Source organism: Protopterus annectens, chromosome 12.part0 (assembly GCF_019279795.1).
Source record: "Protopterus annectens isolate FY-2018-M chromosome 12.part0, PAN1.0, whole genome shotgun sequence".
Classification (NCBI taxonomy): Eukaryota; Metazoa; Chordata; order Ceratodontiformes; family Protopteridae; genus Protopterus; species Protopterus annectens.
The window spans coordinates 890,326,649-890,349,152 of NC_056746.1; the positions used below are offsets into that span (position 1 = coordinate 890,326,649).

Here is a 22,504-nt window from a genome sequence, read left to right on the forward strand (position 1 = left end):
GTCTGTGTCATTGAGGCCTTTCTGTAAGATGTCAACATCACTTGGGGAGTTAATAATAGTTCCCAACTTGCAATCGTCTGCGAACTCTGTCAGCCAGAGTCCCTTCATGTTGGCCTGGACTTCAGAGAAGTAGATACCAAACAGGAGAGGACCCAGGACTGAACTCTGTGGGACTCCACTCGTGACTGGTCAGCAGTCTGACTTGGAGTCAGCTGCTTTCACACCATGGGATCTATCTGTTTGCAACCCACCTATTGATACAGGGTTTGATGCCTAGCTTAGCGAGTTTTTCTATGATTCCTGAGTGGAGAATGGTATCAAAGGCCTTGGCCAGATCAAGGTAGGCTGTATTAACCACCTTGCCTTCATCCACAGCTCTGGTGACTGACTCAAAGAAGTTGACCAAGTTGAGCAGGCATGATCTACCCTTCACAAAACCAAACTGTGTAGGATCCAGAGTTTGGAGATTCCCTATATCCTTGTTTATTAGGTCCATGATGATGCTTTCCATAGCTTTGCATATCAGACTTGTCAGGCTAATTGGACGATAATTCTCAGGGTCTGTAGTCACTCCTCCTTTGTGGAGAAGGATGACGGTAGCAGTGCACCATTTGGCAGGGACAAAGCCTGAGGTGAGGTTGTGATTGAACAGGGCACACAGGTGAGGTGCCAGTTCACTCTGTAGTTCATGTAGAACACAGCCAGGGATATTGTCAGGTCCCATAGAAGCTATATTCTTGGCCTTGGACAGTGCTGTTTTAACCTGTGTAGCAGTAATACAGGGTGCCTGGCAATCTACTGGTATTGTGGTTGGTCCTTGGGGGGAGGGGGTAGAGTTAGCACTGAATCTGTCGGCCAGTATATTGGCAATATCTGCTGGCTTGGTATAGGAGGTACCATTGTGCAGTAGCTCAGAGCAAATCTGGGTATTGCCGTGGAGATTCTTTACATAACTGTAGAAGGCCTTGTGGTTGTCTTTACTATCTGCTGCAATTCTGTTTTCATAGCTAGCTTTAGAGGATTTGATGAGGGATCTCAACCTTTTGTTGTGACTGATAAGGGAGTTTTTCCAGTCTTGAGATTTTACCTTATTCTGCATCAGTTTCCTCCTCCTGTTGTAGAGTTTGTTTATGGCAGGGGGACCACCAGATTGGCTTCCTTTGAGATCCATGCATTTGTGTACGTGTTCGAACAGTGAATTGGTGTATGATTTGGTGGTCATGCAACTATTCTTCATTTGCATGGGTGCCGTGAAGTTAGCCACCTCTGTTTTTAGGAGCCCAAAGTTAGCTTTGGAGAAGTTTTTCATGGCGGTTACCTTTTTGGGTGTGGGGTGGTAGGGATGTGGATTTCCAAGGTGATTAGTTTGTGGTCGGATCTAACCAGGGAGGAGTTGGGGTCTATATTAGATCACTGAACGCTTAAAAAAGTGAACGGTGATTAATTGACCCTACGTAAGTGAAAGCTTACAATTCCAAGGGAAAAGAATCGCTGTTCCAACAAAAAAAAAATACATAAAACACTTTAAAACATTACATTAATGGGGGTGAAGCCCCCCACACCCTCCTACTTAAATATACCAACTCTGAGACCACACTACAGTGCATAAAATGGCAAAGTAACAATGGGGCCAAGCAAATTCTTTCCCAGGGAAAGAATTCCCTTAAAAGCCACTTCGATATTTTGCCATTTCAGACTTTTGGGTTCGACCAAGACGCATTTGAAAGAATGCGTCTTCAGTCTTCTAATAGGGAATCAGGAGTTGACTATTGGTGTAGAGCAATGGTTGCCCATGTTAGTAATGACCAGGTCAAAGATGTTGCTACCTCTAGCGGGGGTGAGAACGAGCTGGTCCAGAGCACTGGAATTAATGATTTCCAGAAAGCATTGGGCAAGTGTATTGGCACACGAGTAGTTTTCCCAGTTAATGGAAGGGTAGTTGAAGTCGCCCAGTATGAGAGTGTTAGGTTAGACCCTAATATTCTCCAGGGTGCTTAGGAACGTGGAATGTGTGTCTTGGGACATGGTTGGGGACCTGCTACGACTTGAATCGCTGGCTTACCCAATGTTAGCTGCACCTGAAGTATCTCAGATGTGTTATGTTGAGCTACCAGTCTGGAGGTGTGCGCATCCTTTATGAATATGGAAACACCACTGCCTTTGGAGCTTCGGTCCAAGTTTTGGGACTGAAAGGTGTGGAATGAGTTATAGCCTGGTAGTGCAGAGGTGCTTTCTGCTGCCTTGAACCAAGTCTCTATAACAGCACAAATGTTGATGTTCTTCATTTTAAGGAGTGCTTCGAGTGAGTGCATTTTGAGATTTAGACTTCTAGCATTGAGCAGCATAACTCTCAGACTGCAGTTGTTTGTAGCTCTTATGGTAGAAATTTGGTCTTTGGAACACTACATAAAAAAGGCAAGAGCCTTGGCCAGTATCCGGAAGCCCAGCAGTGACAGATGCAGGCCATCTCTGGCAAAGCATCAAGGTCTGTCAGTCATGTAATTCCAGGTAGACAGATACTGGATCCCCTTAGAATGACACCAGAAACTTAGCCAATTGTTGAAATCATTTTCTGCTTATACTGTGGTACCATTCTGGGTGATGGTAGGATGCTGCTCAGGGCTAGGGTCATACCCACCTGGGCTACATATTCCAAGAGCTTCTCCATGTCTCTCTTCATGTAGTCCAGGGAGGTATGTCTCAGGTCATTCACACCCACACGTACAATGACAGAGTCATATTTGTACCTGTTGTTGAGAGACCTGAGTGCGTGCATTATGTGGCGGATACTGGCACCTGACAGGCAGCAGACTGTTACTTTCTCCTTATTCAACCTTGTGAGTGGGACATCAGTGTGCCTCACTATTGAGTCACCTATGACTAGTGTGTTGGGCATGCTGTTTTGCCTTAGGGGCTTTGGTTGAGTGGCACACTGTTTAGGACAGTTATGTGTCTCATCATTAGTGTTGTGTTGTGGTGGTTGGATGCATTTCTGACTTGGAGGTCTCTTCTGTTTGTGTAGATTTTTATTGAGAGCCTCTGCGAAGGTGGGTGTGTGGTTTGTGTTTTTATGTGAAGGCAGTGCTGGTGTGTGTTCTGGAGAGCTACGTGTTCCATGTGGTGTGGTGCAAGTGTTGACCACCACCTCTTGACCAGCTATTCCAGTCTTGGCTGGAGAGTGCATGGCTTCCAATTTGGATATATAAGTGCATCTGTCACAAGTCTGAGTGTTGGGAGGTAAGAGGAGAGGGTTGTCAGTGTACATGAGGCAGTTGCTACATTGCCTCAGGATGCCCAAGTTCACCAGGCTAATAAGAGAAAGCACAGGGAACTGACCTTTAGACATGCCTGGAGGGGTGGGCATTAATAAATACTAGAGCTGTTTCCTTGTAGAGCATTTAGTGCTGGTAGCACTTGTGTGTGCTACAATAACTGCTACAAGACATCTGGCAAAGTGCTAAACTAATAAGCTAGTAAAAGTGCAGGAGAGGAGAGAACTAGCAGATCTAAGGGAAAAATTGAAGAGCAGACTTTGGCACCGCTCAGAAGCTTACAAACAGTCCTGGATACAGCAAATCTGTTTCTGGACTAGATTAGTTACATGAAAGATGGGAAACAAGTGCAGATGTGGACTTTTAATTCAGAAAGTTGAAAGAGATGGAAAAAACTGCCCAAACGTCCAATAAGCTACTATTTCTGGGCCAGAAACCACTCCTCCTGTGGTACACAGGTTACCTAGTGCTTACCACTCCCATTGATAAGCTAGAAGGCTTCCCTCCAACACAGAAAGGCTTGGGGGGGGGGGGGCTCAGAAGCTTATAAACAGTCCTGGATACAGCAAATCTGTACCTGGACTAGACCAGTTACAGGAAAGGCAGGAAACAAGTGCAAACGCGGGTTTTTAAACCAGAAAGATGAAATAGATGTAAACACTGCCCAAACAGCCAATAATCTACAATTTCTGGGCCAGAGACCACTCCTCTTGTGGTAGATAGGCTACCTAGTGCTTACCACTCTCACTGATAAGCTAGAAGGCTTTCCTTCAACACAGAAAGGCTTGGGGGCGGGGGGGCTCAGACACTTACCAACAGTCCTGGATACAGCAAATATGTAACTTGACCAGACTAGTTACAGGAAAGGTGGGAAACAAGCACAAATGTGGGCTTGTAAACCAGAGAGTAGAAAGAGATGGAAAAACTGCCCAAATGGTCAATAAACTGAGTAGAAAGAGATGGAAAAACTGCCCAAATGGCCAATAAACTACAATTTATAAGCTAAAAGCCACTCCTCTTGAGGTAGATAGGCTACCTTGTGCTTACCACTCCCACTGATAAGCTAGAAGGCTTCCCTCCAACACAGAAAGGCTTGGGAGCTCAGAAGCTTACCAACAGTCCTGGATACAGCAAATCTGTATCTGGACTAGACTAGTTACAGGAATGGCAAGAAACAAGCAAAAATACGGCTTTTAAACCAGAAAGTTGAAAGGGATGGAAAAACTGCCCAAACAGCCAATAAACTACAATTTCTGGGCCAGAAACCACTCCTCTTGTGGTAGATAGGCTACCTAGTGCTTACCACTCCACTGGTAAGCTAGAAGGCTTCGCTCCAATACAGAAAAGCTTGGGGGTCTGAAAAACTTACCAACAGTCCTGGATACAGCAAGTCTGTATCTGGGCTATACTAGTTACAGGAAAGCCAGGAAACAAGCAAAAATGTGAGCTTTTAAAGCAGAACATTGAAATAGATGGAAAAATTGCCCAAACAGCCAATAAACTACAATTTCTGGGCCAGAAACCACTCCTCTTGTGGTAGATAGGCTACCTAGTGCTTACCACTCCCACTGATAAGCTAGAAGGCTTCCCTCCAACACAAAAAGGCTTGGTGGGGAGCTCAGAAGCTTACAAACAGTCCTGGATACACCAAATCTGTATCTGGACTAGACTAGTTACAAGAAAGGCAAGAAACATGCTTAGATTTTTTTTTCAGAATGCAGCTAAAACAGCACTAAAATAAAGCAAATACAGTTTAAATAAATGCAATTTATTTGAAATGTATTCTGAACTAAATTCAATTGTTGCTTTATTCAACTCTAAACCATTAAGAAGTGCCAAAAAATATACTTACCAGCTGAGAAGCACACTCAGCACTCAGAACACAAGGATATATATTTTTTTTGTTAGTAAAGTGCAAGGGGAGGAAGGAGGAGCAGAAGATAATTCAAGGTTAAGAACCTAAGTGGGTTGGCCTTCTCAAATGTTCTCTCTGTAATAGGTATAATGAACACTAGACTGGGAGGAGTGTCCCAGATCAAATTTACAATAGGGGCAGGCAATGGCAAAGCCACCAACTATAACGACCACCACAGGAATAGGGTAGGTGGGTGGGAGAAAACCAGTTTCAGACAAGATCGGGAAAAAAAAATGCCAGCAAATATATAAAATAATTCAGTCGGAAATTAAGACAATGCAGAACTCTGGAAAGTTAAAGTGCCAAGAATTATACTTATCACCGATTATATTTCCAGATTGTTTGAGAGCACTCAAGTCAGAACATGAGGAATTTCTAACAGTGTATGCAGGAATTTATAAACACGGGGCTATTTTAAATCAACAAGCCTTGAAGCAATCAGATAACAAAAAAGCAACTTTCACATTGCTTTACAGTGTGTACTGCTGCAAAATGTCAGATTGTGTTGAAAAATATGCCTAATTCTGATTGGTAGAGAGGACATTTTCAACTGTGAAACAGTAAGGAGGGTCTTAAAATGCTAAAGGTGTGGTTTGATACAAAACCAGCTCTGTGGCACATCTGTGCTTTACTTCATAACAGGAAAATGTTTACACACACACTTTTATACATGTAAAAGTTTGAAAAGTCTGAGCACTTACCGAGATGAACTGCAGCATCAATTATTGTTACACTGCAGGAAATTAGTACATAATGCGCAGTCCAGCTAGCTAAACTGTTACCATTGAGTGTGCCTTGCAAAGCATTATTTACTCTAAGTAGCAATAACATATATGCACTACCCTTTAAAACTTATTTTATATAAGCTTCTGGGAAAGGTATCAATGGAACAGTACATTCTTTTTCAGGTGCATACTTGTGTGGTATTAAATGAAGTTCAGCATTAACAGAAACTCTGATATACGAAACATTTAATGAGCAGTTCCAGCTACAGCTGCATCTGGGAAATGGATTCAAATGAGAAGCTCTAGCTATCTATACATCTGGATGTGCACTATGTGTAATGGGCAGCTTAAGCTATATGCAAATCTAATAATATAAAGAAAGAAGGGCTTTAGTCACAGTCCGACAGCTCCAATAATTTATTAAAATGATAAAATGTGAGGCCTTTCATCTCAACAAAGAGACTTCTTCAGACAAAATGTAACATCCATACCACTTCCTTAAATACCCCTACTAATTACTCTTTACATGAATTACATAAATGATTTAAAGAAAATTTCTCCACCTATACATCAGATTTTTGGACGACATTTTTATTTTGTGGGATGGAGATGTTGAGGGAATCTGTAGCTTTATGGGCTATCTTAATGGCTGTTTGCAATACTTTAAATTTACTTATAACTGGAGTAAAGATTACTATGAATTATCCTGATGTAACGGTGTCACTGTTGGAGGATTTAAATCAAACATTTACAGGAAGGACACTTGGTGTAACAGCTATTTGCACTATAACAGCTGTCATCTTTACTTCCAAAAAGGAAATTTAGTGAAAGGACAGGCTATTCGGCTAGCCAGAATGACATCTGATAGTGATGACCTAAGAGCTGAATTCCACAAGTTAAAGAAGATGTTTATAAATAGGGACTACTCAAGTGAAATGGTTATTGAAATTATTGAGGATGTCTTTCAAGATTGGGGTATTAGATATCTTCCCCTTTTAGGTTTGGGATTAGATAAAAACATCACAAGTGACCCCAATAAAAGGTTTGACAAAGCATATGTTATGGAAATCAACCACTTCAACAAACTAACTGGTATATTCTTAAAGGTAGTAAAGAACTTAATGAAATATTGGGGAACAAGCCCATATTTCCATACAAGACTGGAAGGAATTTTAATGAGCTTCTAGAGGGAGAAGCACCTAATAGGGATGAAGCAAGAAGGGGAACAACACTTTGTGGAATATGCAACTACTGTCCTTACATAAGAACAGAATTTTTGACATTAGAAAATGGGTTGGTAAGTAAAATTTACTTCAAGAAAGGGAACTGTGGTACAAACAAACTGGTTTATTTAGCAAACTGTGGAAGTTGTTCTTGCTTTTATATAGGAAAGACTGAGAAGCCCTTAAAAATAGAATTTGCGAACACCTCTATGACATAAGGACAAAGAAAGACACTAGTGCTTTATATAAACATTCTTTGGACTGTCCCAATTATGTTGGTTTCCAGTTTGGTATTTTAGAAGTGGTCAAAAAGAATCCAAGAGGTCATGATTGGAAGTTGGCCCTTTTAAAGATTTTAAAAGAGCTTATATGGCAGCTTAGGTTAAGAACTACTTCACCCCCTGGTTTGAATGAGTATGTATCAGTTAAACCTATTTTTAAAAGGGCTGCTATTATAGGATAGGTTTGATTAAAACATCACAATACTTTTAGCATTTTTAGTACTTGCATACTGTTGGATTATTAACTCATTATTGAACTGGTTTGAATATGCAAAAAAATAAGAATTATATGTAAAAGCACTACACATTTTATTTGTGAAATGTTTCTTTAAATCATTTATTATGTAACTGATGTAAATGGTAATTAGGGGTATTTAAGGAAGTGATGTGGATGTTAATTTTTGTATGAGGAAGTCTCTCTGGTGAGATGAAAGCGCTCATGTTGTTTTATCATTTTAATAAATTACTGGAGTTTTTGGACTGTGACTAGAGCCATTCTTTTTGTATTATTGCTTTTGACTGTGGCTTCTCATATTTTGCTAGTCCTTCTATATACAGATCTAGTCGAGTGCTTCTCCGCTGTCTGCAGAGAACAGCTCTAGCTGTGTGCACAGCGAGACATGTGTACTGTACATGAGGGGCAACTCCAGTTGTGTGCCCATCAGAACATGTCAGTGTGTGTAACAAGCACTCTGGACATGTGCAGTATGTTTAATGAACAGCTACAGATGCACATCTGGACACATGCAGCATGAATAATGAGCTGCTCTAGGCAAGTTCACATCTTGATATGAGCAGTGTATAATAAACTGCTCTAAACATGTGCATACCTAGACATATGCACTGTAACAAGCAGTACACACATCTAGCCATGCACTGTAATGGGCAGTGCAAGCTATGTGGACATCTAGTTAAGTGAGCAGCTATGTAGGTGCATACACATCTGGACATGTGCACTGTGTATGACGAGTAACTGCATTTGCATGCACATCTAGACAAGTGCACTGTGTGTGACAAGCAGCTCCAGGTGTGCAAACATTTGGATGTGTACACTGTGATGAGCAGCTGCAGATACATGCACTGTGTATGACAAGCAGATCCAGGTGTGCCCAAATCTGGAAATATGCACTGTGTGTGACTAGCAGCTCTAGGTGTGCACATTTCTGGACATGTGTAATGTGTGTAACGAACATCTCCAGGTGTGTAACTGTCTGGACGTGTACTTTGTGTAAAGAGCATCTCCAGGCATATGCACATCTGGGCATTTGCAATGTGTGTAATAAACGGCTTTAGGTGTATGGACACCTGTACATATGCACTGTAACAAGCAGTTCCATGTGTCTGCACAGCTGGGCATGTACACTGTGTGTAATGAGCAGCTCCAGTTATGAACTTACATGTACATGTGCACTGTATGTAAAAAGCAGCTCCAGTTGTGTGCACCTTACCTGAATGAGTGTTTTTAAAGGTAAGAGATATTTTGCTGAAAATAAAATCCAGGCTGAATGAGAAACAGGGCTAGCACTGAAATACTGTGGTGGCAAAATATGGCAGAAAGAAGACCAAGGAAAAACATGCTGATCAAAACTTACATGTGACTTTACTATGTAGCATCTGACTGTACCAAGTTGAATTTCATGGTAATTGATGAACAGTTATTTTCTGCAGAATTAAAGTAAGTGGTTTAATAATATTCCTTAAGCCACTGAGTCAGTACATATCAGGTTTTATGTTTTATTATCTCAGTATTAAAATGAGAAAGCTTTAGGAGAACATTGTTTCTGGCATGTTTAACATAACAGTTCAGTGCTGCAAATCCATCATTTGATAAGATACGTTACCTGCTAGAAACACAGCAATTAATACTACATTTGCAGTTCATTGTAACAGAAACATATAAAAATAGGATATCGCAACATTACACATCCTGACAAAATATGCAGACATTTTTATGGAACTTTTAATGAATGCATAAAGGGCTTTTTATGTACAAGTTTCATAGTGGGCAATGTTTTCCATTGAGTGTGTCTGATGGTATGTGTTTGTATATGTACAGTACTTTAAAATAGAATTTGCAAAGGTGCTGAGATTTCTGCAGACATTACCCACTAAGTTGATTTGGAGAGTCTTGGACTTTGTGGTATTTTTCCCCCCACTAAGGTTTTCTTTAGTTAGACACCACCAGTCGTAGCACCATATCCATTTGGAGCAAGAGTTGCATTGCATTTCAGCTGAAATGTGAACTGGAACTGCAGGACTTTCATCTGTTTGGAGAAGTATCAGGTGATGTTTCCATATGACATTATTTCAACAGACTCTTCTGAAATGAAGCACACTATGATGGATCCACAAAGAACAAGAATTTTGAAGTGAGTGAAATAAAATCAAAACTGGGACTAGGCCATTCAGTGCCGATCAAAACAGAATTTTTCAAGGTCATGATGTTTCTCAGTTCCTCAGATTTATTTTTTATTTCTATTTTAAACCTTACAGCAGTGCAAATACTACCTACAGCAGTTCAGAAGTTTCCCAGTCCTTCAGGCTAACAATCTGTTCAAGAATTTACATATTAATTTCAAGTCTCTGCAAAGTTTCAAGTCTTGGAGGACTGCTTTTCTTACTCATGGATTACATTTCTGCTTTAGCCTTCCCATCCTTCCCAAAGTTGACCTCTGAAACAGTGACAGAAAAATATATTTAGTTAAACTGGCAATGCACCCTTTCTTAAAAAGTGAAACATATTTAGAAAAATGAATATAAAAAGCATTTCCTTTTGTTTTTACAGAAATTAAAACTGTGCCTATATTTAAGTAATTGTTGTATTGCTGCTGAACTGATTTCCCCATTATCAATTCAAATTAACAGCTTGGGTATTGTGAACAAACACTGTACCTTCCAAAGCAGTGACCGTGACAGAGCTAAAAACAGCTTCTTCAGAATTAGCTGGGGGTGGTAGTATTTGTTATGAACATGCTCAATCACATTGTTCATGCAGCTGCATCTGTTGCTGGCTAGGGCAAAAACAGAGAAAGCAGTGCCTGTAGTGAAGTGCTTCAGGAATCCAAGGGCAAATACAGAAAAAGCAGTACTTATAGTGTCCTAGGGGGAAACAGAAAAAAAAGTAGCCCTTGTGGTGGAGTGGCCCCAGGAATCCTAGAACAAAAACACAAAAAGTAGTCCCTGTATTGAAATGGCATCAGTAATCTTAAGCAAAAATATAAAAAAAAAGAAATACACCCATCATGGGGTATCTTCCAAGATTCCTAAGGCAAAAACAGAATAAAAGTAGCCCATTCAGTGGGTGTCTTCAGGAATTCTAGGGAAAAAGGAAGTCCCTGTAGTGGAGTGGACTCAAATCCTGGGACTAAAACAGAGAAGTTTGTCCTTGTGGTGGAATGGACTCAAGAATCTTAGGACAAAACCAGAGAAAATTGTCTCTGCAGTGAGATGGTTTCTGGAATCCTAGAACAACATAAAAAGCAATCCCTACAATAAGGTGGTTTCAGGAATCCTGGGGCACAAACAGGAAAAAAAATCCTGCACATGGGTTGCCTCAGAAATTCTAAAACAAATACAGGAAATGCATTTCCTGCAGTTTGGTGTCTTATTAATCCTACGGCAAAAAATAATTCTGTGCTATGGGGTGGCTTCAGAAAGCAGTTCCACACAGTGACCTACAGCATAGCAGAAAGACCAGTCCATAGAATGAGGTGACAAAAGGGACCCTATGTCCAGCCACTGCCCCGAGAAAGAGTATAGGTTATTTGGTGGATCCTCACTAAACCAAAATATTTAAGAAGCAACATTTATGAGCTGCATTAATATACATTTTAAGGAAATTACTTATGTTTCCTGGACTGCAGGAGAGAGGAAGGGACAGAAGAGGCAGAAAAATGTGATTATTTCTTTCATAGAAAATTTCACATTTGTTTTGCCTTTTTAAATGGTCAGTATTAAATAATAATGTTCTGGGCGCATAAATATTTACTTGTAGATCAAAAAAGAGATTTAGAAGTTATTACAAATGGAACTACATTTGTTAAAAAAGGTCACTGTATCAGGAAGTGTACCTGCTTAGTTCTAGTAGGTGGACTGTTTTTGCACTTTTTTTTTCTTGCAAATGAATGAACCATAAGAAGATCAGAAATGCAACAGACTTGCAGATTCTGCAGGGCATTTTGTTAAAGGAATAAAACAAGACAGTCAAACCTGTCAATATTAGACTCTACTTTTTCCAGTCACTTTTCTGACTTTAAGTCTGGAAGAAAAAAATTAAGAATTGCCATGTTGGTCTACTAACCGAAAACACAAAGTCAATAGAATACAGGTGTGATGTAATAACTTTTATTGTACCAACACAGGTTTTGCAATTAGGCAAGCCTCTGGTCCAGCAGGAGCTCTTTTGTCAGGAGTCAAGTTACTGATGTTAGATACAGTGCTTAAATATCCTCTTGTACCTAGAAAGGGATGTACATCATTGCTTTCTTACTGGCAATAAAAGACACTTGAAAAATGCTAATACAGGGGGGAAATATGCAATTTAGATGTCTAGTATTGGCAACTCCACCTTAGAAACAGACACTATACTAGAAGACCAGATCATGGTCTGACAATAAACTAAAAGTTCTGCATGTTATATTAGTGTCAGTGTTCTTTTAGAAAACAAGAGAAAGCTGAAGACACTGTTCTGTTACTCAATAAGAAAATAAATCACAGTACAAGAGATATGTAAGGACAATAGTTAAATCCAGAGAAGGAAAACAAGAAGTTATAATTTGTAATTTCTTAGTCTGTCTAAACAAGAAATCTTTGTGAGACAGATTTTTTTGGTCAATAGAAAATGTGAATTTGATATAACATCTAGTTCATGGAGAAGTCATGTGTTATAAAAAGGCAGGCACTACCAATACAATAAGATACTAGGTCTGAATGTATAGATACTGGGCCTGAATGTAAAGATACTAGGTCTGAATGTATAGATACTGGGCCTGAATGTAAAGATACTAGGTCTGAATGTATAGATACTGGGCCTGAATGTAAAGATACTAAGCCTGAATGTAAAGATACTAGGTCTGAATGTATAGATACTGAGCCTGAATGTAAAGATACTAGGTCTGAATGTATAGATACTGGGCCTGAATGTAAAGATACTAGGTCTGAATGTATAGATACTGGGCCTGAATGTATGGCTGTCATATGCAGTAGCACAGTAATAAGGTTGTGGTTTAGCTGATTGAAAGAGAGAGAGAGAGAAAATATGAAAAAAGTGCTGACTTCTCAGTTTAAGGTTTTAAATTCCACCTCCCCTTTCCTAAAGGAAACACTAGATATACTGTCTCCTCAAAAACTAATGAACTTTCTTGTTTCTCATCTCTTCCCACATACCTATACTAATATTACTATTTTATTCCTCTCTCTACCCCACTATTTAAATACCCTTTTGCTACCTTTTTCTATCTTGTCAGTGTCCTTTTTTTACCTTCTTAGATTAACTATAATTCCAGGTTCTTTCTGATCTGCTGTTTGTTTTTAGGTTTTCTGAATATATATATATATATATATATATATTTGTTTTAGTACTCCATGTTATATCCTGTATGTTATGCATTTGTTATGTGTTCATATGCATAGTCGCAGCTTTGATATTATGTAAATATTTCTTGTATAGTCTTCTTTTTTTTTTTTTTGGTGTGGAGCTTTTCTCCTCGGGTCTCTACTGAAAAGAGGGTCTTTGGCCCAGTTGGACTAACCCAGTCAACAAAAGACAAATAAATAAAAATAAATAGACTAACTATGAAAAGGAGTACCAAATGTTTTGTCATACTGTTAAAATTGTCTAAGTATTAAGAGCTTAAGCTTAAGAAAATTTAGGGAAAAAATAAGTTTTCAGCAGGGAATATTACTTATAGGTGCGGACTGGAATGTGATTTGCAACAGTGAGGCTATATGGGGGGACCTAGAAGGGAAAAAGTAGCAAACAATGGTAGATTTTTGAAGAAATTTATGAAAATATTTGGTGTGGAAGATGTCCATTCAGTAACAGGAGCTTGGAGAGAATTTCCATATTATTTCCCAAAGTACAAAAACTGGGCTAGACTAGACCGAAATTATATTGCACAGGAACATATGAATCTAATTAAAAGTTTTGCTACGCATCGAATAACTATTTCAGATCAAGTATCAATAATAAATAAAAATGAGATACTGGAGTTTCCCCACTTATCTGTTAGACAGAAAGGAATGTAAGGAAAAGGAAGTGGAAATTATTCGGGAGTTATTAGGGAAGATAGAAATTTCTTCAGAAAATGTAGCTATGGAGTGGGATAAATGAAAGTGGGGTTTAAAATAGGTTAGAAATAAAAGAAAAGTAGATATAGTTAAGACGTACAATAGTTATTTAGAGGGGCTGCCAAAGTAAAGTAAAGTATTGCAGAAAAGGGACAGGGGGGAATCTCACAGAATAAGAGGCCCAAATGCAGAGTATTACAGTGAAAATAAACTACCTGCATAATATGCACACGTTTAGAAAGATTGCTGTGAACCAACTGTCTTTTGATCATAATTCAAGTGCACAAAAGCTTTTAGCGCAATAATTCAGGCAACAGAAAATAGTAAAGGTTGTTGCCCAAGATTGGGGAGCCTATAACCAGAGATCCTGTATAGGTATCAGAAATATTTCAGACATTTTATGAAAATCTGTATAAAGCAGATAAATAGTGAAATCAAGCAAAAGTACAAATGGAAATGTTTATGGAAGAAATAAATATGCCAAGATTAGATGTAGATGAGGCCCAATCATTAATAGGTAGGCTAGGAGGAGATAAGATACACATGGTGATGTATAACCAATCTACAAGAAAGTCTCCAAGAATAGATGGCATTCCTGTATAAGTTTGGAAGCTAGGAAGGAAGTGATACAGATCTGGAAGGCTTTGTTTAACAGTACTTTAAAAAAAGGAGAAGCACCAGCACCCTGGAAGAAAGCTGTGGTGGCTGTAATATCTAAAGATGGTAAAGCCCCATCAGATCCAGCTTCATACAGGCCCATTTCAATTCTAAGCCATGATTATAAAGTGTTTATGTCAATAATGGCTAAAAGAATGGCAAAGGTGATGCCAAAATTGATCAGTATGGATCAATGTGGTTTTCTGGTGGGGAGAAAAACATTTGACAACATTAATAGAGTAGTGATGATCCAGAGGGAAGCAGAATGTAAGAAAATATCACTGTTGTTGTTGGGCCTTGATGCAGAGAAAGTATTCAACAGAGTAAGCCGGGAGTTTCTGAGTAGGGTAATGGAAGCATTCGCATTACCTGACACAATAATGTTAATCAGGAGGATATACATGGGGTCGGAGGTGAAAATTAAAGTGGTGGTGAGGTTCCTCTCTGAGGCATTCTGTTTTTATAGAGGAACCAGGCAGGGATGTCCTTTTTCTCCTTTATTTGTGTTATATTTGGAACCATTGGCAAAGAAAATAAGGGACTCAGAAATTCAAGTATATAATTGTTTTGGTAATCAAAAAATGTGGCTTTATTTTTAAATCATATTATTTTGTGCATGATAAAACCAGAAAAGAACATCTTAGTATTGTGGAATATTTTAAGACAGTTTCAAGTCTTTTAGAATGCAAAAGTCTTTTTGGGACTGACAAAGTATTGCAGAACAGAGGGAAATCTTACAGATCAAGAGGCCCAAATGCAGAGTACTAAAGTGAAAAGGCAATAGCTGTAAACTATGTACACACATACATTGGTTCAGTAATACTCATATTCATGGGGACATGATAAAATTAAGTACTTATGAGTATAGGTTAAAAAAGGATTCTGTTATGGCAACTAAGGATATTTGGATAGAGACTAAACACAAGACAATACAAACACAGAAGCTGGAAGTTCTGTTTTATGGCTATCAAGATACAAGCAATGAAATTGTTTTTAGTCTCTTTAGTTTTATACACAGGTCAAGCATATTTTTATCAATCAGATTAGAAGTTATGGTAACAACTAATAAACAGTAGAAGGATTTTATCTGGAAGCAGAAGAGAGCAAGAGTCAAGTGGAATAACTTGATCCTTCTAATAGAACAATGTGGTTTAGGATTACCTGAATTGAAGATGTGTTTCAGATTACACAGTTCAGGCTCCTATACATAGCACAAGCAGAAAGATATAATTCAAAGTGGAAGGGGATGATAATGAAATGGGGGGGTGTGAAGACTGGTAGAGAAGGGTGAAGGCTGCCAGCCTAGCCAGATAGAATTGTGCAGATAATTCTGTAATTTGTAAATATGAATGTAAACTACAGGCTTGTTGTCTTAAATGTAAAGAAATACTGTTACATGTGGAACTGGAAATAAATGTGACAACAGTGCACTCTACTGACCAAAGTAAAGCATGTGGTGACCCTTTGAAGTAGACAGTGGTGTCAAAAAGTCTAGATGAAGAAATTATTTCTATTGTTTTAACCAAGAGTTAAATTGCTAGATTTAAACATGTAAATATATTTTTATTGCTCTGTTCCTGACTAGCTGCAAGATAACAAAAGGGAGATGTTAAAGAAAGTAAATGCAGTTAATGTGTAGCCTGGTAACACCAGGAAAGTGTAAAATAAACGATGAAATGTTTATCAGAACTGCAGTTTCAATTTAAACAGAGAGAATCAGAAGGCATTGAGCATTTTTGTTTTGATCATCCAACTCACAGCACTGCCTCTTGCTCACATGTAAGTTATTTTAGATTTTCTTTTAGAGAAAGCTAGAACTAGAAAGATTAGACTGTGTTTTTCTGTGACGTCAGAACTGTACTACTGAATTATTTTAAGTATTTCTGTGTGATCTCTGAACTCATGACTAGCACTGACTGTGTAGCAGAAGGTATTGTCTTGTGGTTTTAATTATTTATTATTAAATATTTTAAAACCTTTTAACTGTCTGGCTTGTGTAGAGATAATTTTAGCTCTAGAGTACATTGCATATTTATAGAGATTACTGACCAAGTCACTCTAATAAGCCTTGAGACTTAGTCATACTACCAATTGGATAATATTATTGCACAGTAATAATTGGACACCCTTTTAAGGGCCTTTGAGTAGCTGATAATTATTAGCTAGGTGGTGACAGGGTACTACCGTATAGTTTGGGTAATAGTGGCACAGCTGGAGAACCTGTGCCAGCCTTCCCCAGAAATGTCTGTGTGGTTGTATAAACTCTTATCTCAAAATGTGCGTGTGTCAGCTACTTGGGAAGGGACACGAAGCACTGGTAGGACAGAGAGGGTGCTGGAGATTTTAGCTTGCCCAGCTGGCTGAGATCTAGACCCTATAGCTGTGCCAGTGGGGAGTCTTACTGGGGATCTGGAGAGCTAGGGAGCAACCAGCCCCAGACTGACTATGATCTCTGTGTGCTCTTAAGGGAAATTGCACTTTACTGTGTGTATTTGTTATCATTTCCTCTCATATGAGACACCCTCTCTGGTGTTAGTGGTGAGGATTGAGGCTCCTTGATTGCTAGACCAGGGCACGGGCATCACAGGGAGCTCAAGAAATAAGGAGTGACTCTGATTTTGGATGCAGATCCTTAAGTAGAATAAGGAGAAAGTATTCCTAAAACTAAGCCAATTTGAGAATGGAGAAAGGAGATTCTGCTGATGGGGGTGACTGCAGTTAGGGGTACAGAGACTAGATAAGAGGGGGCTGGAATTTACTGGAGAAAATTGGCAAGGAACTGAGGTAATGGAAACAAATAATTAGAGAGGAAAAGGTAATAGAATGAGAAGAGGCCAAGAATACATTTGGACTGCAGGCTAGAGATTGCCTTCCTTATCAAGGACTGATATCAGAGTACAGGTAAACAGAAAAGAATAAGGGAATCTGAAGTGAAAAACCAGCACTAGTAGAATTCTTAGTTGAATCTAGAACAGAAGCTGCTGTTAAAAAAGGGATAATTAGTGGATCATATAAAATACTTAAAGCAATAATCCACGCATGGGTGTTGGTAATGCTGGATTTACCCATGGTTGGTGTGGTTTGGTCATGAGAATGAAGCCCAAGTGGCCAAACAAAGACAACCGTGGGTAAATCCAGCATTACCCATACCCAGAAATGGGTTATTGCTATTATACAATGACATTATTTAAGAAAAAAAAAACTTACTTTTCTTAAATAATGGCATTGTACCATGCCTCCTTGCTGCCCTTCCACAGCTGTCCAGTATTCTGCGGCAGTTCTGATGTACTGCGCATGTGTATGGTTACACAGTACATCAGAACTGTGTATGTGGAAGCAACGGAGAAAGGAAGATCTCCGTTGTTTTTAAAAGGTGTCTCGCTATGTTAAAAGAGATATCTTAAAAAAAAGCAACGGAGATCTTCCTTTCTCTGTTGCTTTTTTTAAAGCTGTCTCGCTATGTTAAACTCATAGAGAGACAGCTTTAAAAAAAGGAATGGAGAAAGGAAGATCTCCGTTGCTTTTTTTTTAAGATATCTTGCTATGTTAAACTCATTTAACATAGCAAGATAACAGCAATGGAGCTCTTCGGTTCTCCATTGCTGTCCAACATTAAAAAAAAAAAAAAGACATATTAATGGAAAAAGTTCGGGCGACCGGGCCTTTTTCCATTAGTATAAGTCTGATTTACAACGGGCACGCTGATCAATCAGTGTGCACATTTTGGAATATTAATGGGGGGGCTCATTGTATAATGCATGATAACTAATAGGAATCAATCAGTGGAGGTTAGAAAGATTGGGAAGAGAGACTGGATAAGTAATTCACAAAGAAACAATAACAGGATATATGTATGGCTCTCAAACATGCAACAAAGTCTAGGAGATTTAGGATTTTTGCTTGAAAGTGTTTGCCTAAATATTTTTATACCCCAAACAGACTCTAAAGAATTTTTCCTCAGGTTGATTGAAAATGTTGGAGGTGGGATGGGAAAGAAAGAGATAATTGGGAACATATTTTTTGGAATGTAATGAGTTGATAGACTTTAAAAATTCCCTGCAGACTACTCACTCCAAAATACTGGGTGAGTAAATAGTTGTAGCTAAGGATTTTTTTTTGAGCTATCATAGAGAATCAGAATTACCTAGACATAGTAAGGGTTTGCTGAGTTTAATTTAGGTGGCTGCCATAAAAGCAATTTACTAGAAAATGGAAATCAAAGTCTAAGCCAACTGTACTAGAAGTAGTGAATACAGTAGCAGAGACAAAAGGACTAAAAGTGGGATCCTTAGAAAAGGGTAGGAGCAAATTACATAGAAAAAAAGGGAATTGTGGGAACAATACATACAGAAGAGGAATGAGGTTTAAAATAAGGCAAAATTTGAATGATCTATGTAATGTTTAACTGACAATTATTTGGTAGATTATAAGTGATGTATAATGTTTACAACTAAAACTGATAGCAATATGGTTTGTAATGTAAAATGCTTGCAACCAAGATTATGTCAATATGGTTTGTTTTCATTTATATAAATGTATGATTGCCATAACTGATAATTTAATAAATATGTTTCTTGTTTAAAAGTTTCACTGATGGAACGGTGGAATTAAGGAACAGGTTGTCCACTTCTGAAAGAGATTCTAAATTGTTTTAATTTCTCTGAATGCTTCTATTTCTGTAAGTACTTTATACAGCAATGTTCATGGACAGAGCATAAGAGCTATGTCCCCAGTATGGTGTATGCATATATAGTAGCTATATGTGCAGTATGTAGTCAATTACTTAAGATTTGTTTAAATGTGACTCTTCTAACAAAGATGACATTCTTGAACAGAAAGTGTAATGGCACTACAAAATGCTAATATATTTGTGTGTATAAATTTGTGCATGTTAGTTTACCTAGACATAAGTGTGTGTATATATATATATATATATATATATATATATTTGTACATACACACACCATATGCCAAGTGATTAATGGAACTTTAGTCAGCTGCATTTCAATTGTAAATCAGCCAAAGACAACCCACTGAAACTCAGTTAAATGTATGTAAAAGAGTGTTTTTGTGGTGTGTGTGGGGGGGTGCAGTACCCTCTACACCCCTGCATATCTGTCTGTGAAACCACATATCACCAGGGAAAAGGAGAACCTTCCTAATCCTCATCTTAAATGATTTCACAGTGTACTACACTGTTCACTGTCAGTGGTAGCCAACCAAAAAACAGGGGTTTTGTTGTTGACTGCCAATTTCTTGATGAGAGGGAAATGTTCAATAACTAACTAAATATATATGTATATACGTACATTATATGGGTCCACTTTGGAAGCTCAAAGTTTCAAAACTTTGAACTTCATATGGTCGAGATTATAAGACTGATGTTTTGAAACTTAAAATGGTTTAAATGGGGATATCCGTACAATGTGGAACAGGATATTTACCGTTCTATTCACTGTGATCTCGGAGGTGGTATACTTAATTAGCAGGGAGTGCTGTGGTGCAGGGGGGCTTGCCCCCCCCCGCATAAACATCAAAAAAGACACATTTTGTTTTTATTTTTTTGTTATTGTAGTTTCCAGCTTTCAAAATTTCGATGTTATCATCTTGACCATATGACGGTTGAAGTTTTGAAAGTTCGAGCTTCCAAAGCAGATCCACATTATATATATATATATATATATATATATATATATATATATATATATATGGGTCTATTTGACATCGTCGACTTTTCATAAAATTGAATGTCATATGGTTGAGACCATATGTTCGACTTGATTGGGGAGTTTATCATTTTCTGCACTGTACTGGGATCTTGGAGTTGGTATATATATATATATATATATATATATATATATATATATATATATATATATAATTTACAGTGGTTGTGGGTGGACAGAGGGGGCATGCTCCTCCCAACAAAAACATAGATTTTGGCCATTTTTCTTGTTTTTGACTTTTCAGAAAATGAAACATATGGTCTCAACCATAAGACGTTCGACTTTCCAAAAACTGGAAGATGTCATGAAGACCCATATATGTGTGTATATATATATATATATATATATATATATATATATATATATTATATATATATATATATATATATATATATATTTATTATGGGGTAGCTGAATTTAGTTAAATTCCCATTGGGTCGGCATTTGTTTAGTCGACTATACAGATGATAGACAGGTATGCTAGACTGCACAGCTCTCAGGGTTGCTAAAAATGCTATTTCCCTGACATTGTGCAGTCTTGCAGTATAATTATCAGGGGAGTGTGGGGGTGCAGGGGGCCTGCCCCCCTTCAAAAATTGATGTTTTTGTTCTTTTTTTAACTATTGTTTTTTGCATACAGTGTTGCTTGGTGCATATGCACTACATGTTAACATACACATTGTTGATGTGGATGTCGACGTTTGGGTATGTTAGTGAAATATATTCATGTATGCATGCATCTGCACACGCGCATACACACGTGGAATTACAGAATTTCAAGGTTTTATAGGTTTGCCTGCAGAAAAAGGAAATGCAGAGGCAACTGAAAGTGCTTGGAAATGTACAAAATAATAGGGACACTGAAATCTAAAACATGACGAACATGTATTTTTTCTTTACCAACGGTTGGTAACATTAATGGACTATAGAGCTTTTGCTGTTACTACAGCATAGTGTGCAAGAGAAATGACAGCCAGATGGCTTGTATCTATCCCAGGAGCAGTCTTAGCATCTACATTCTATGTTGACATATTTGGGGCCCCACTCTATCATCACTCATCCCTCCTTCCATTCTGAATGATTTACCAGAAAACCACAAATGTTATGAATAGACCAAAACTGTGAGGCAGAAATCTGCAGAGTCTGCGAAATTCTGTGCATTTGAAAGGTATGGTACAAGCATTTGTCTATAAATGCTGATACTGCATTTGTGGCATGATTCTCAGCTTCTTCTCTCAAGAATTCTGGACAAATGCAAAATGAATGGGGGGGGGTATAAATGTCCAAAATCAGGTACAATTTTAAATATTTAAGTCACTTAAAATAGTTAACAGAATTAGGACATTCACATCAATTTTTTTTTTGTTTTCTGAACAATGCAAAGTATAAAAGTCTGGCATTATTGACTAACTTACCAGAAAATCAAAACTTGAATGAGTGATAATGCAAAAATATAAGGCAAACTCAATTAGGGATGTTCTGTAAAAAAGCAACAGTGTGTAGTTGTTTAACTGTAGCAAGCTGCTTATTACATTTGCATCAGGTAGCTTGCTACTGTCTCAGAATAGAGCTTTTTTTTTTTAGGTCTTTTTCCCTTGTACCTGAAGGTGTCGGGGGAAATGATCAGTGAGTGCTGATGGTGTCAGACTGCAGTGCTGATATCTGTTAATGACATGCAGTTATTGCATTTGTGGTCACTGTTGGAAGTGCTGAAATGCTCAGTGTGTGGTAGTTTAACTATAGCATAATGCTTGTTACACTTACAGCATTCAGAAATTTTTTTTGTTTTGTTTTCAAAATTAAGATCTATTTTTCTCTCCTCATGTTAAAGTTGAAGGGCCACTAGTTCTGGGAACTTCACAGGGAGCCAGCTGAGCTTCAGGACTGCAGATTGCAGTGACAAATATGGGGCTTTCTTAGGCATAGGGCCCTACTGCACCCAATTGGCTCAATCGGCTTAGGGCTGGCCTTGATCTGTCCTACAGCCTTAAGAGACTCTCCTTTACATACTGCATCATTCTGAGTGAATGCCTGAAGCAGACCAAAATTCGTGAATCACTTTTGGGGAAATGCACAGTTGTGCCTGTAGAATTTTACCTAACAACATTAAGTAAAATCCAAACATAAATACATGTGCAGAAGCCTTTTTTTCAGGCTGGTCATGAGACTCAGATAAAGTGAAAAAATACTGTGCCCCCTAGATCAGGAGGAGCATTTCAAACATTATTAGAATTACTGCAAAAAAATTAAATTAATTGGGGAAGGTGCCATAAAAACTCATGTAAATCTGTGCCTAAAGAATAAAAAAGTCAGACCATCATTATTCATCTAGTGGTTGAAAACAAACAGAATGAAATCCTGTCACAGCTCTTGAGGGATATGCCAGCTCTTAACCAAATTCAGGTAAAGAGAACAAG

The 22,504-nt window shown here is 38.2% G+C and overlaps 1 protein-coding gene across 9 annotated transcripts in view; it reads right to left on the minus strand.

Moving 5' to 3' along the window:
• Nucleotides 1–9,136: 9,136 nt before the first annotated feature.
• Nucleotides 9,137–22,504, minus strand: part of SULF2 (sulfatase 2) — a 1,739,722-nt gene continuing 1,726,354 nt past the window's right edge. For all 9 annotated transcript variants that reach the window (XM_044089924.1, XM_044089923.1, XM_044089925.1 and 6 more), the window contains one exon: nt 9,137–10,088. In XM_044089924.1, the coding sequence (XP_043945859.1) occupies nt 10,058–10,088 (31 nt within the window). In that variant the 3' untranslated portion in view covers nt 9,137–10,057. The remainder of the gene's footprint in view (nt 10,089–22,504) is intronic.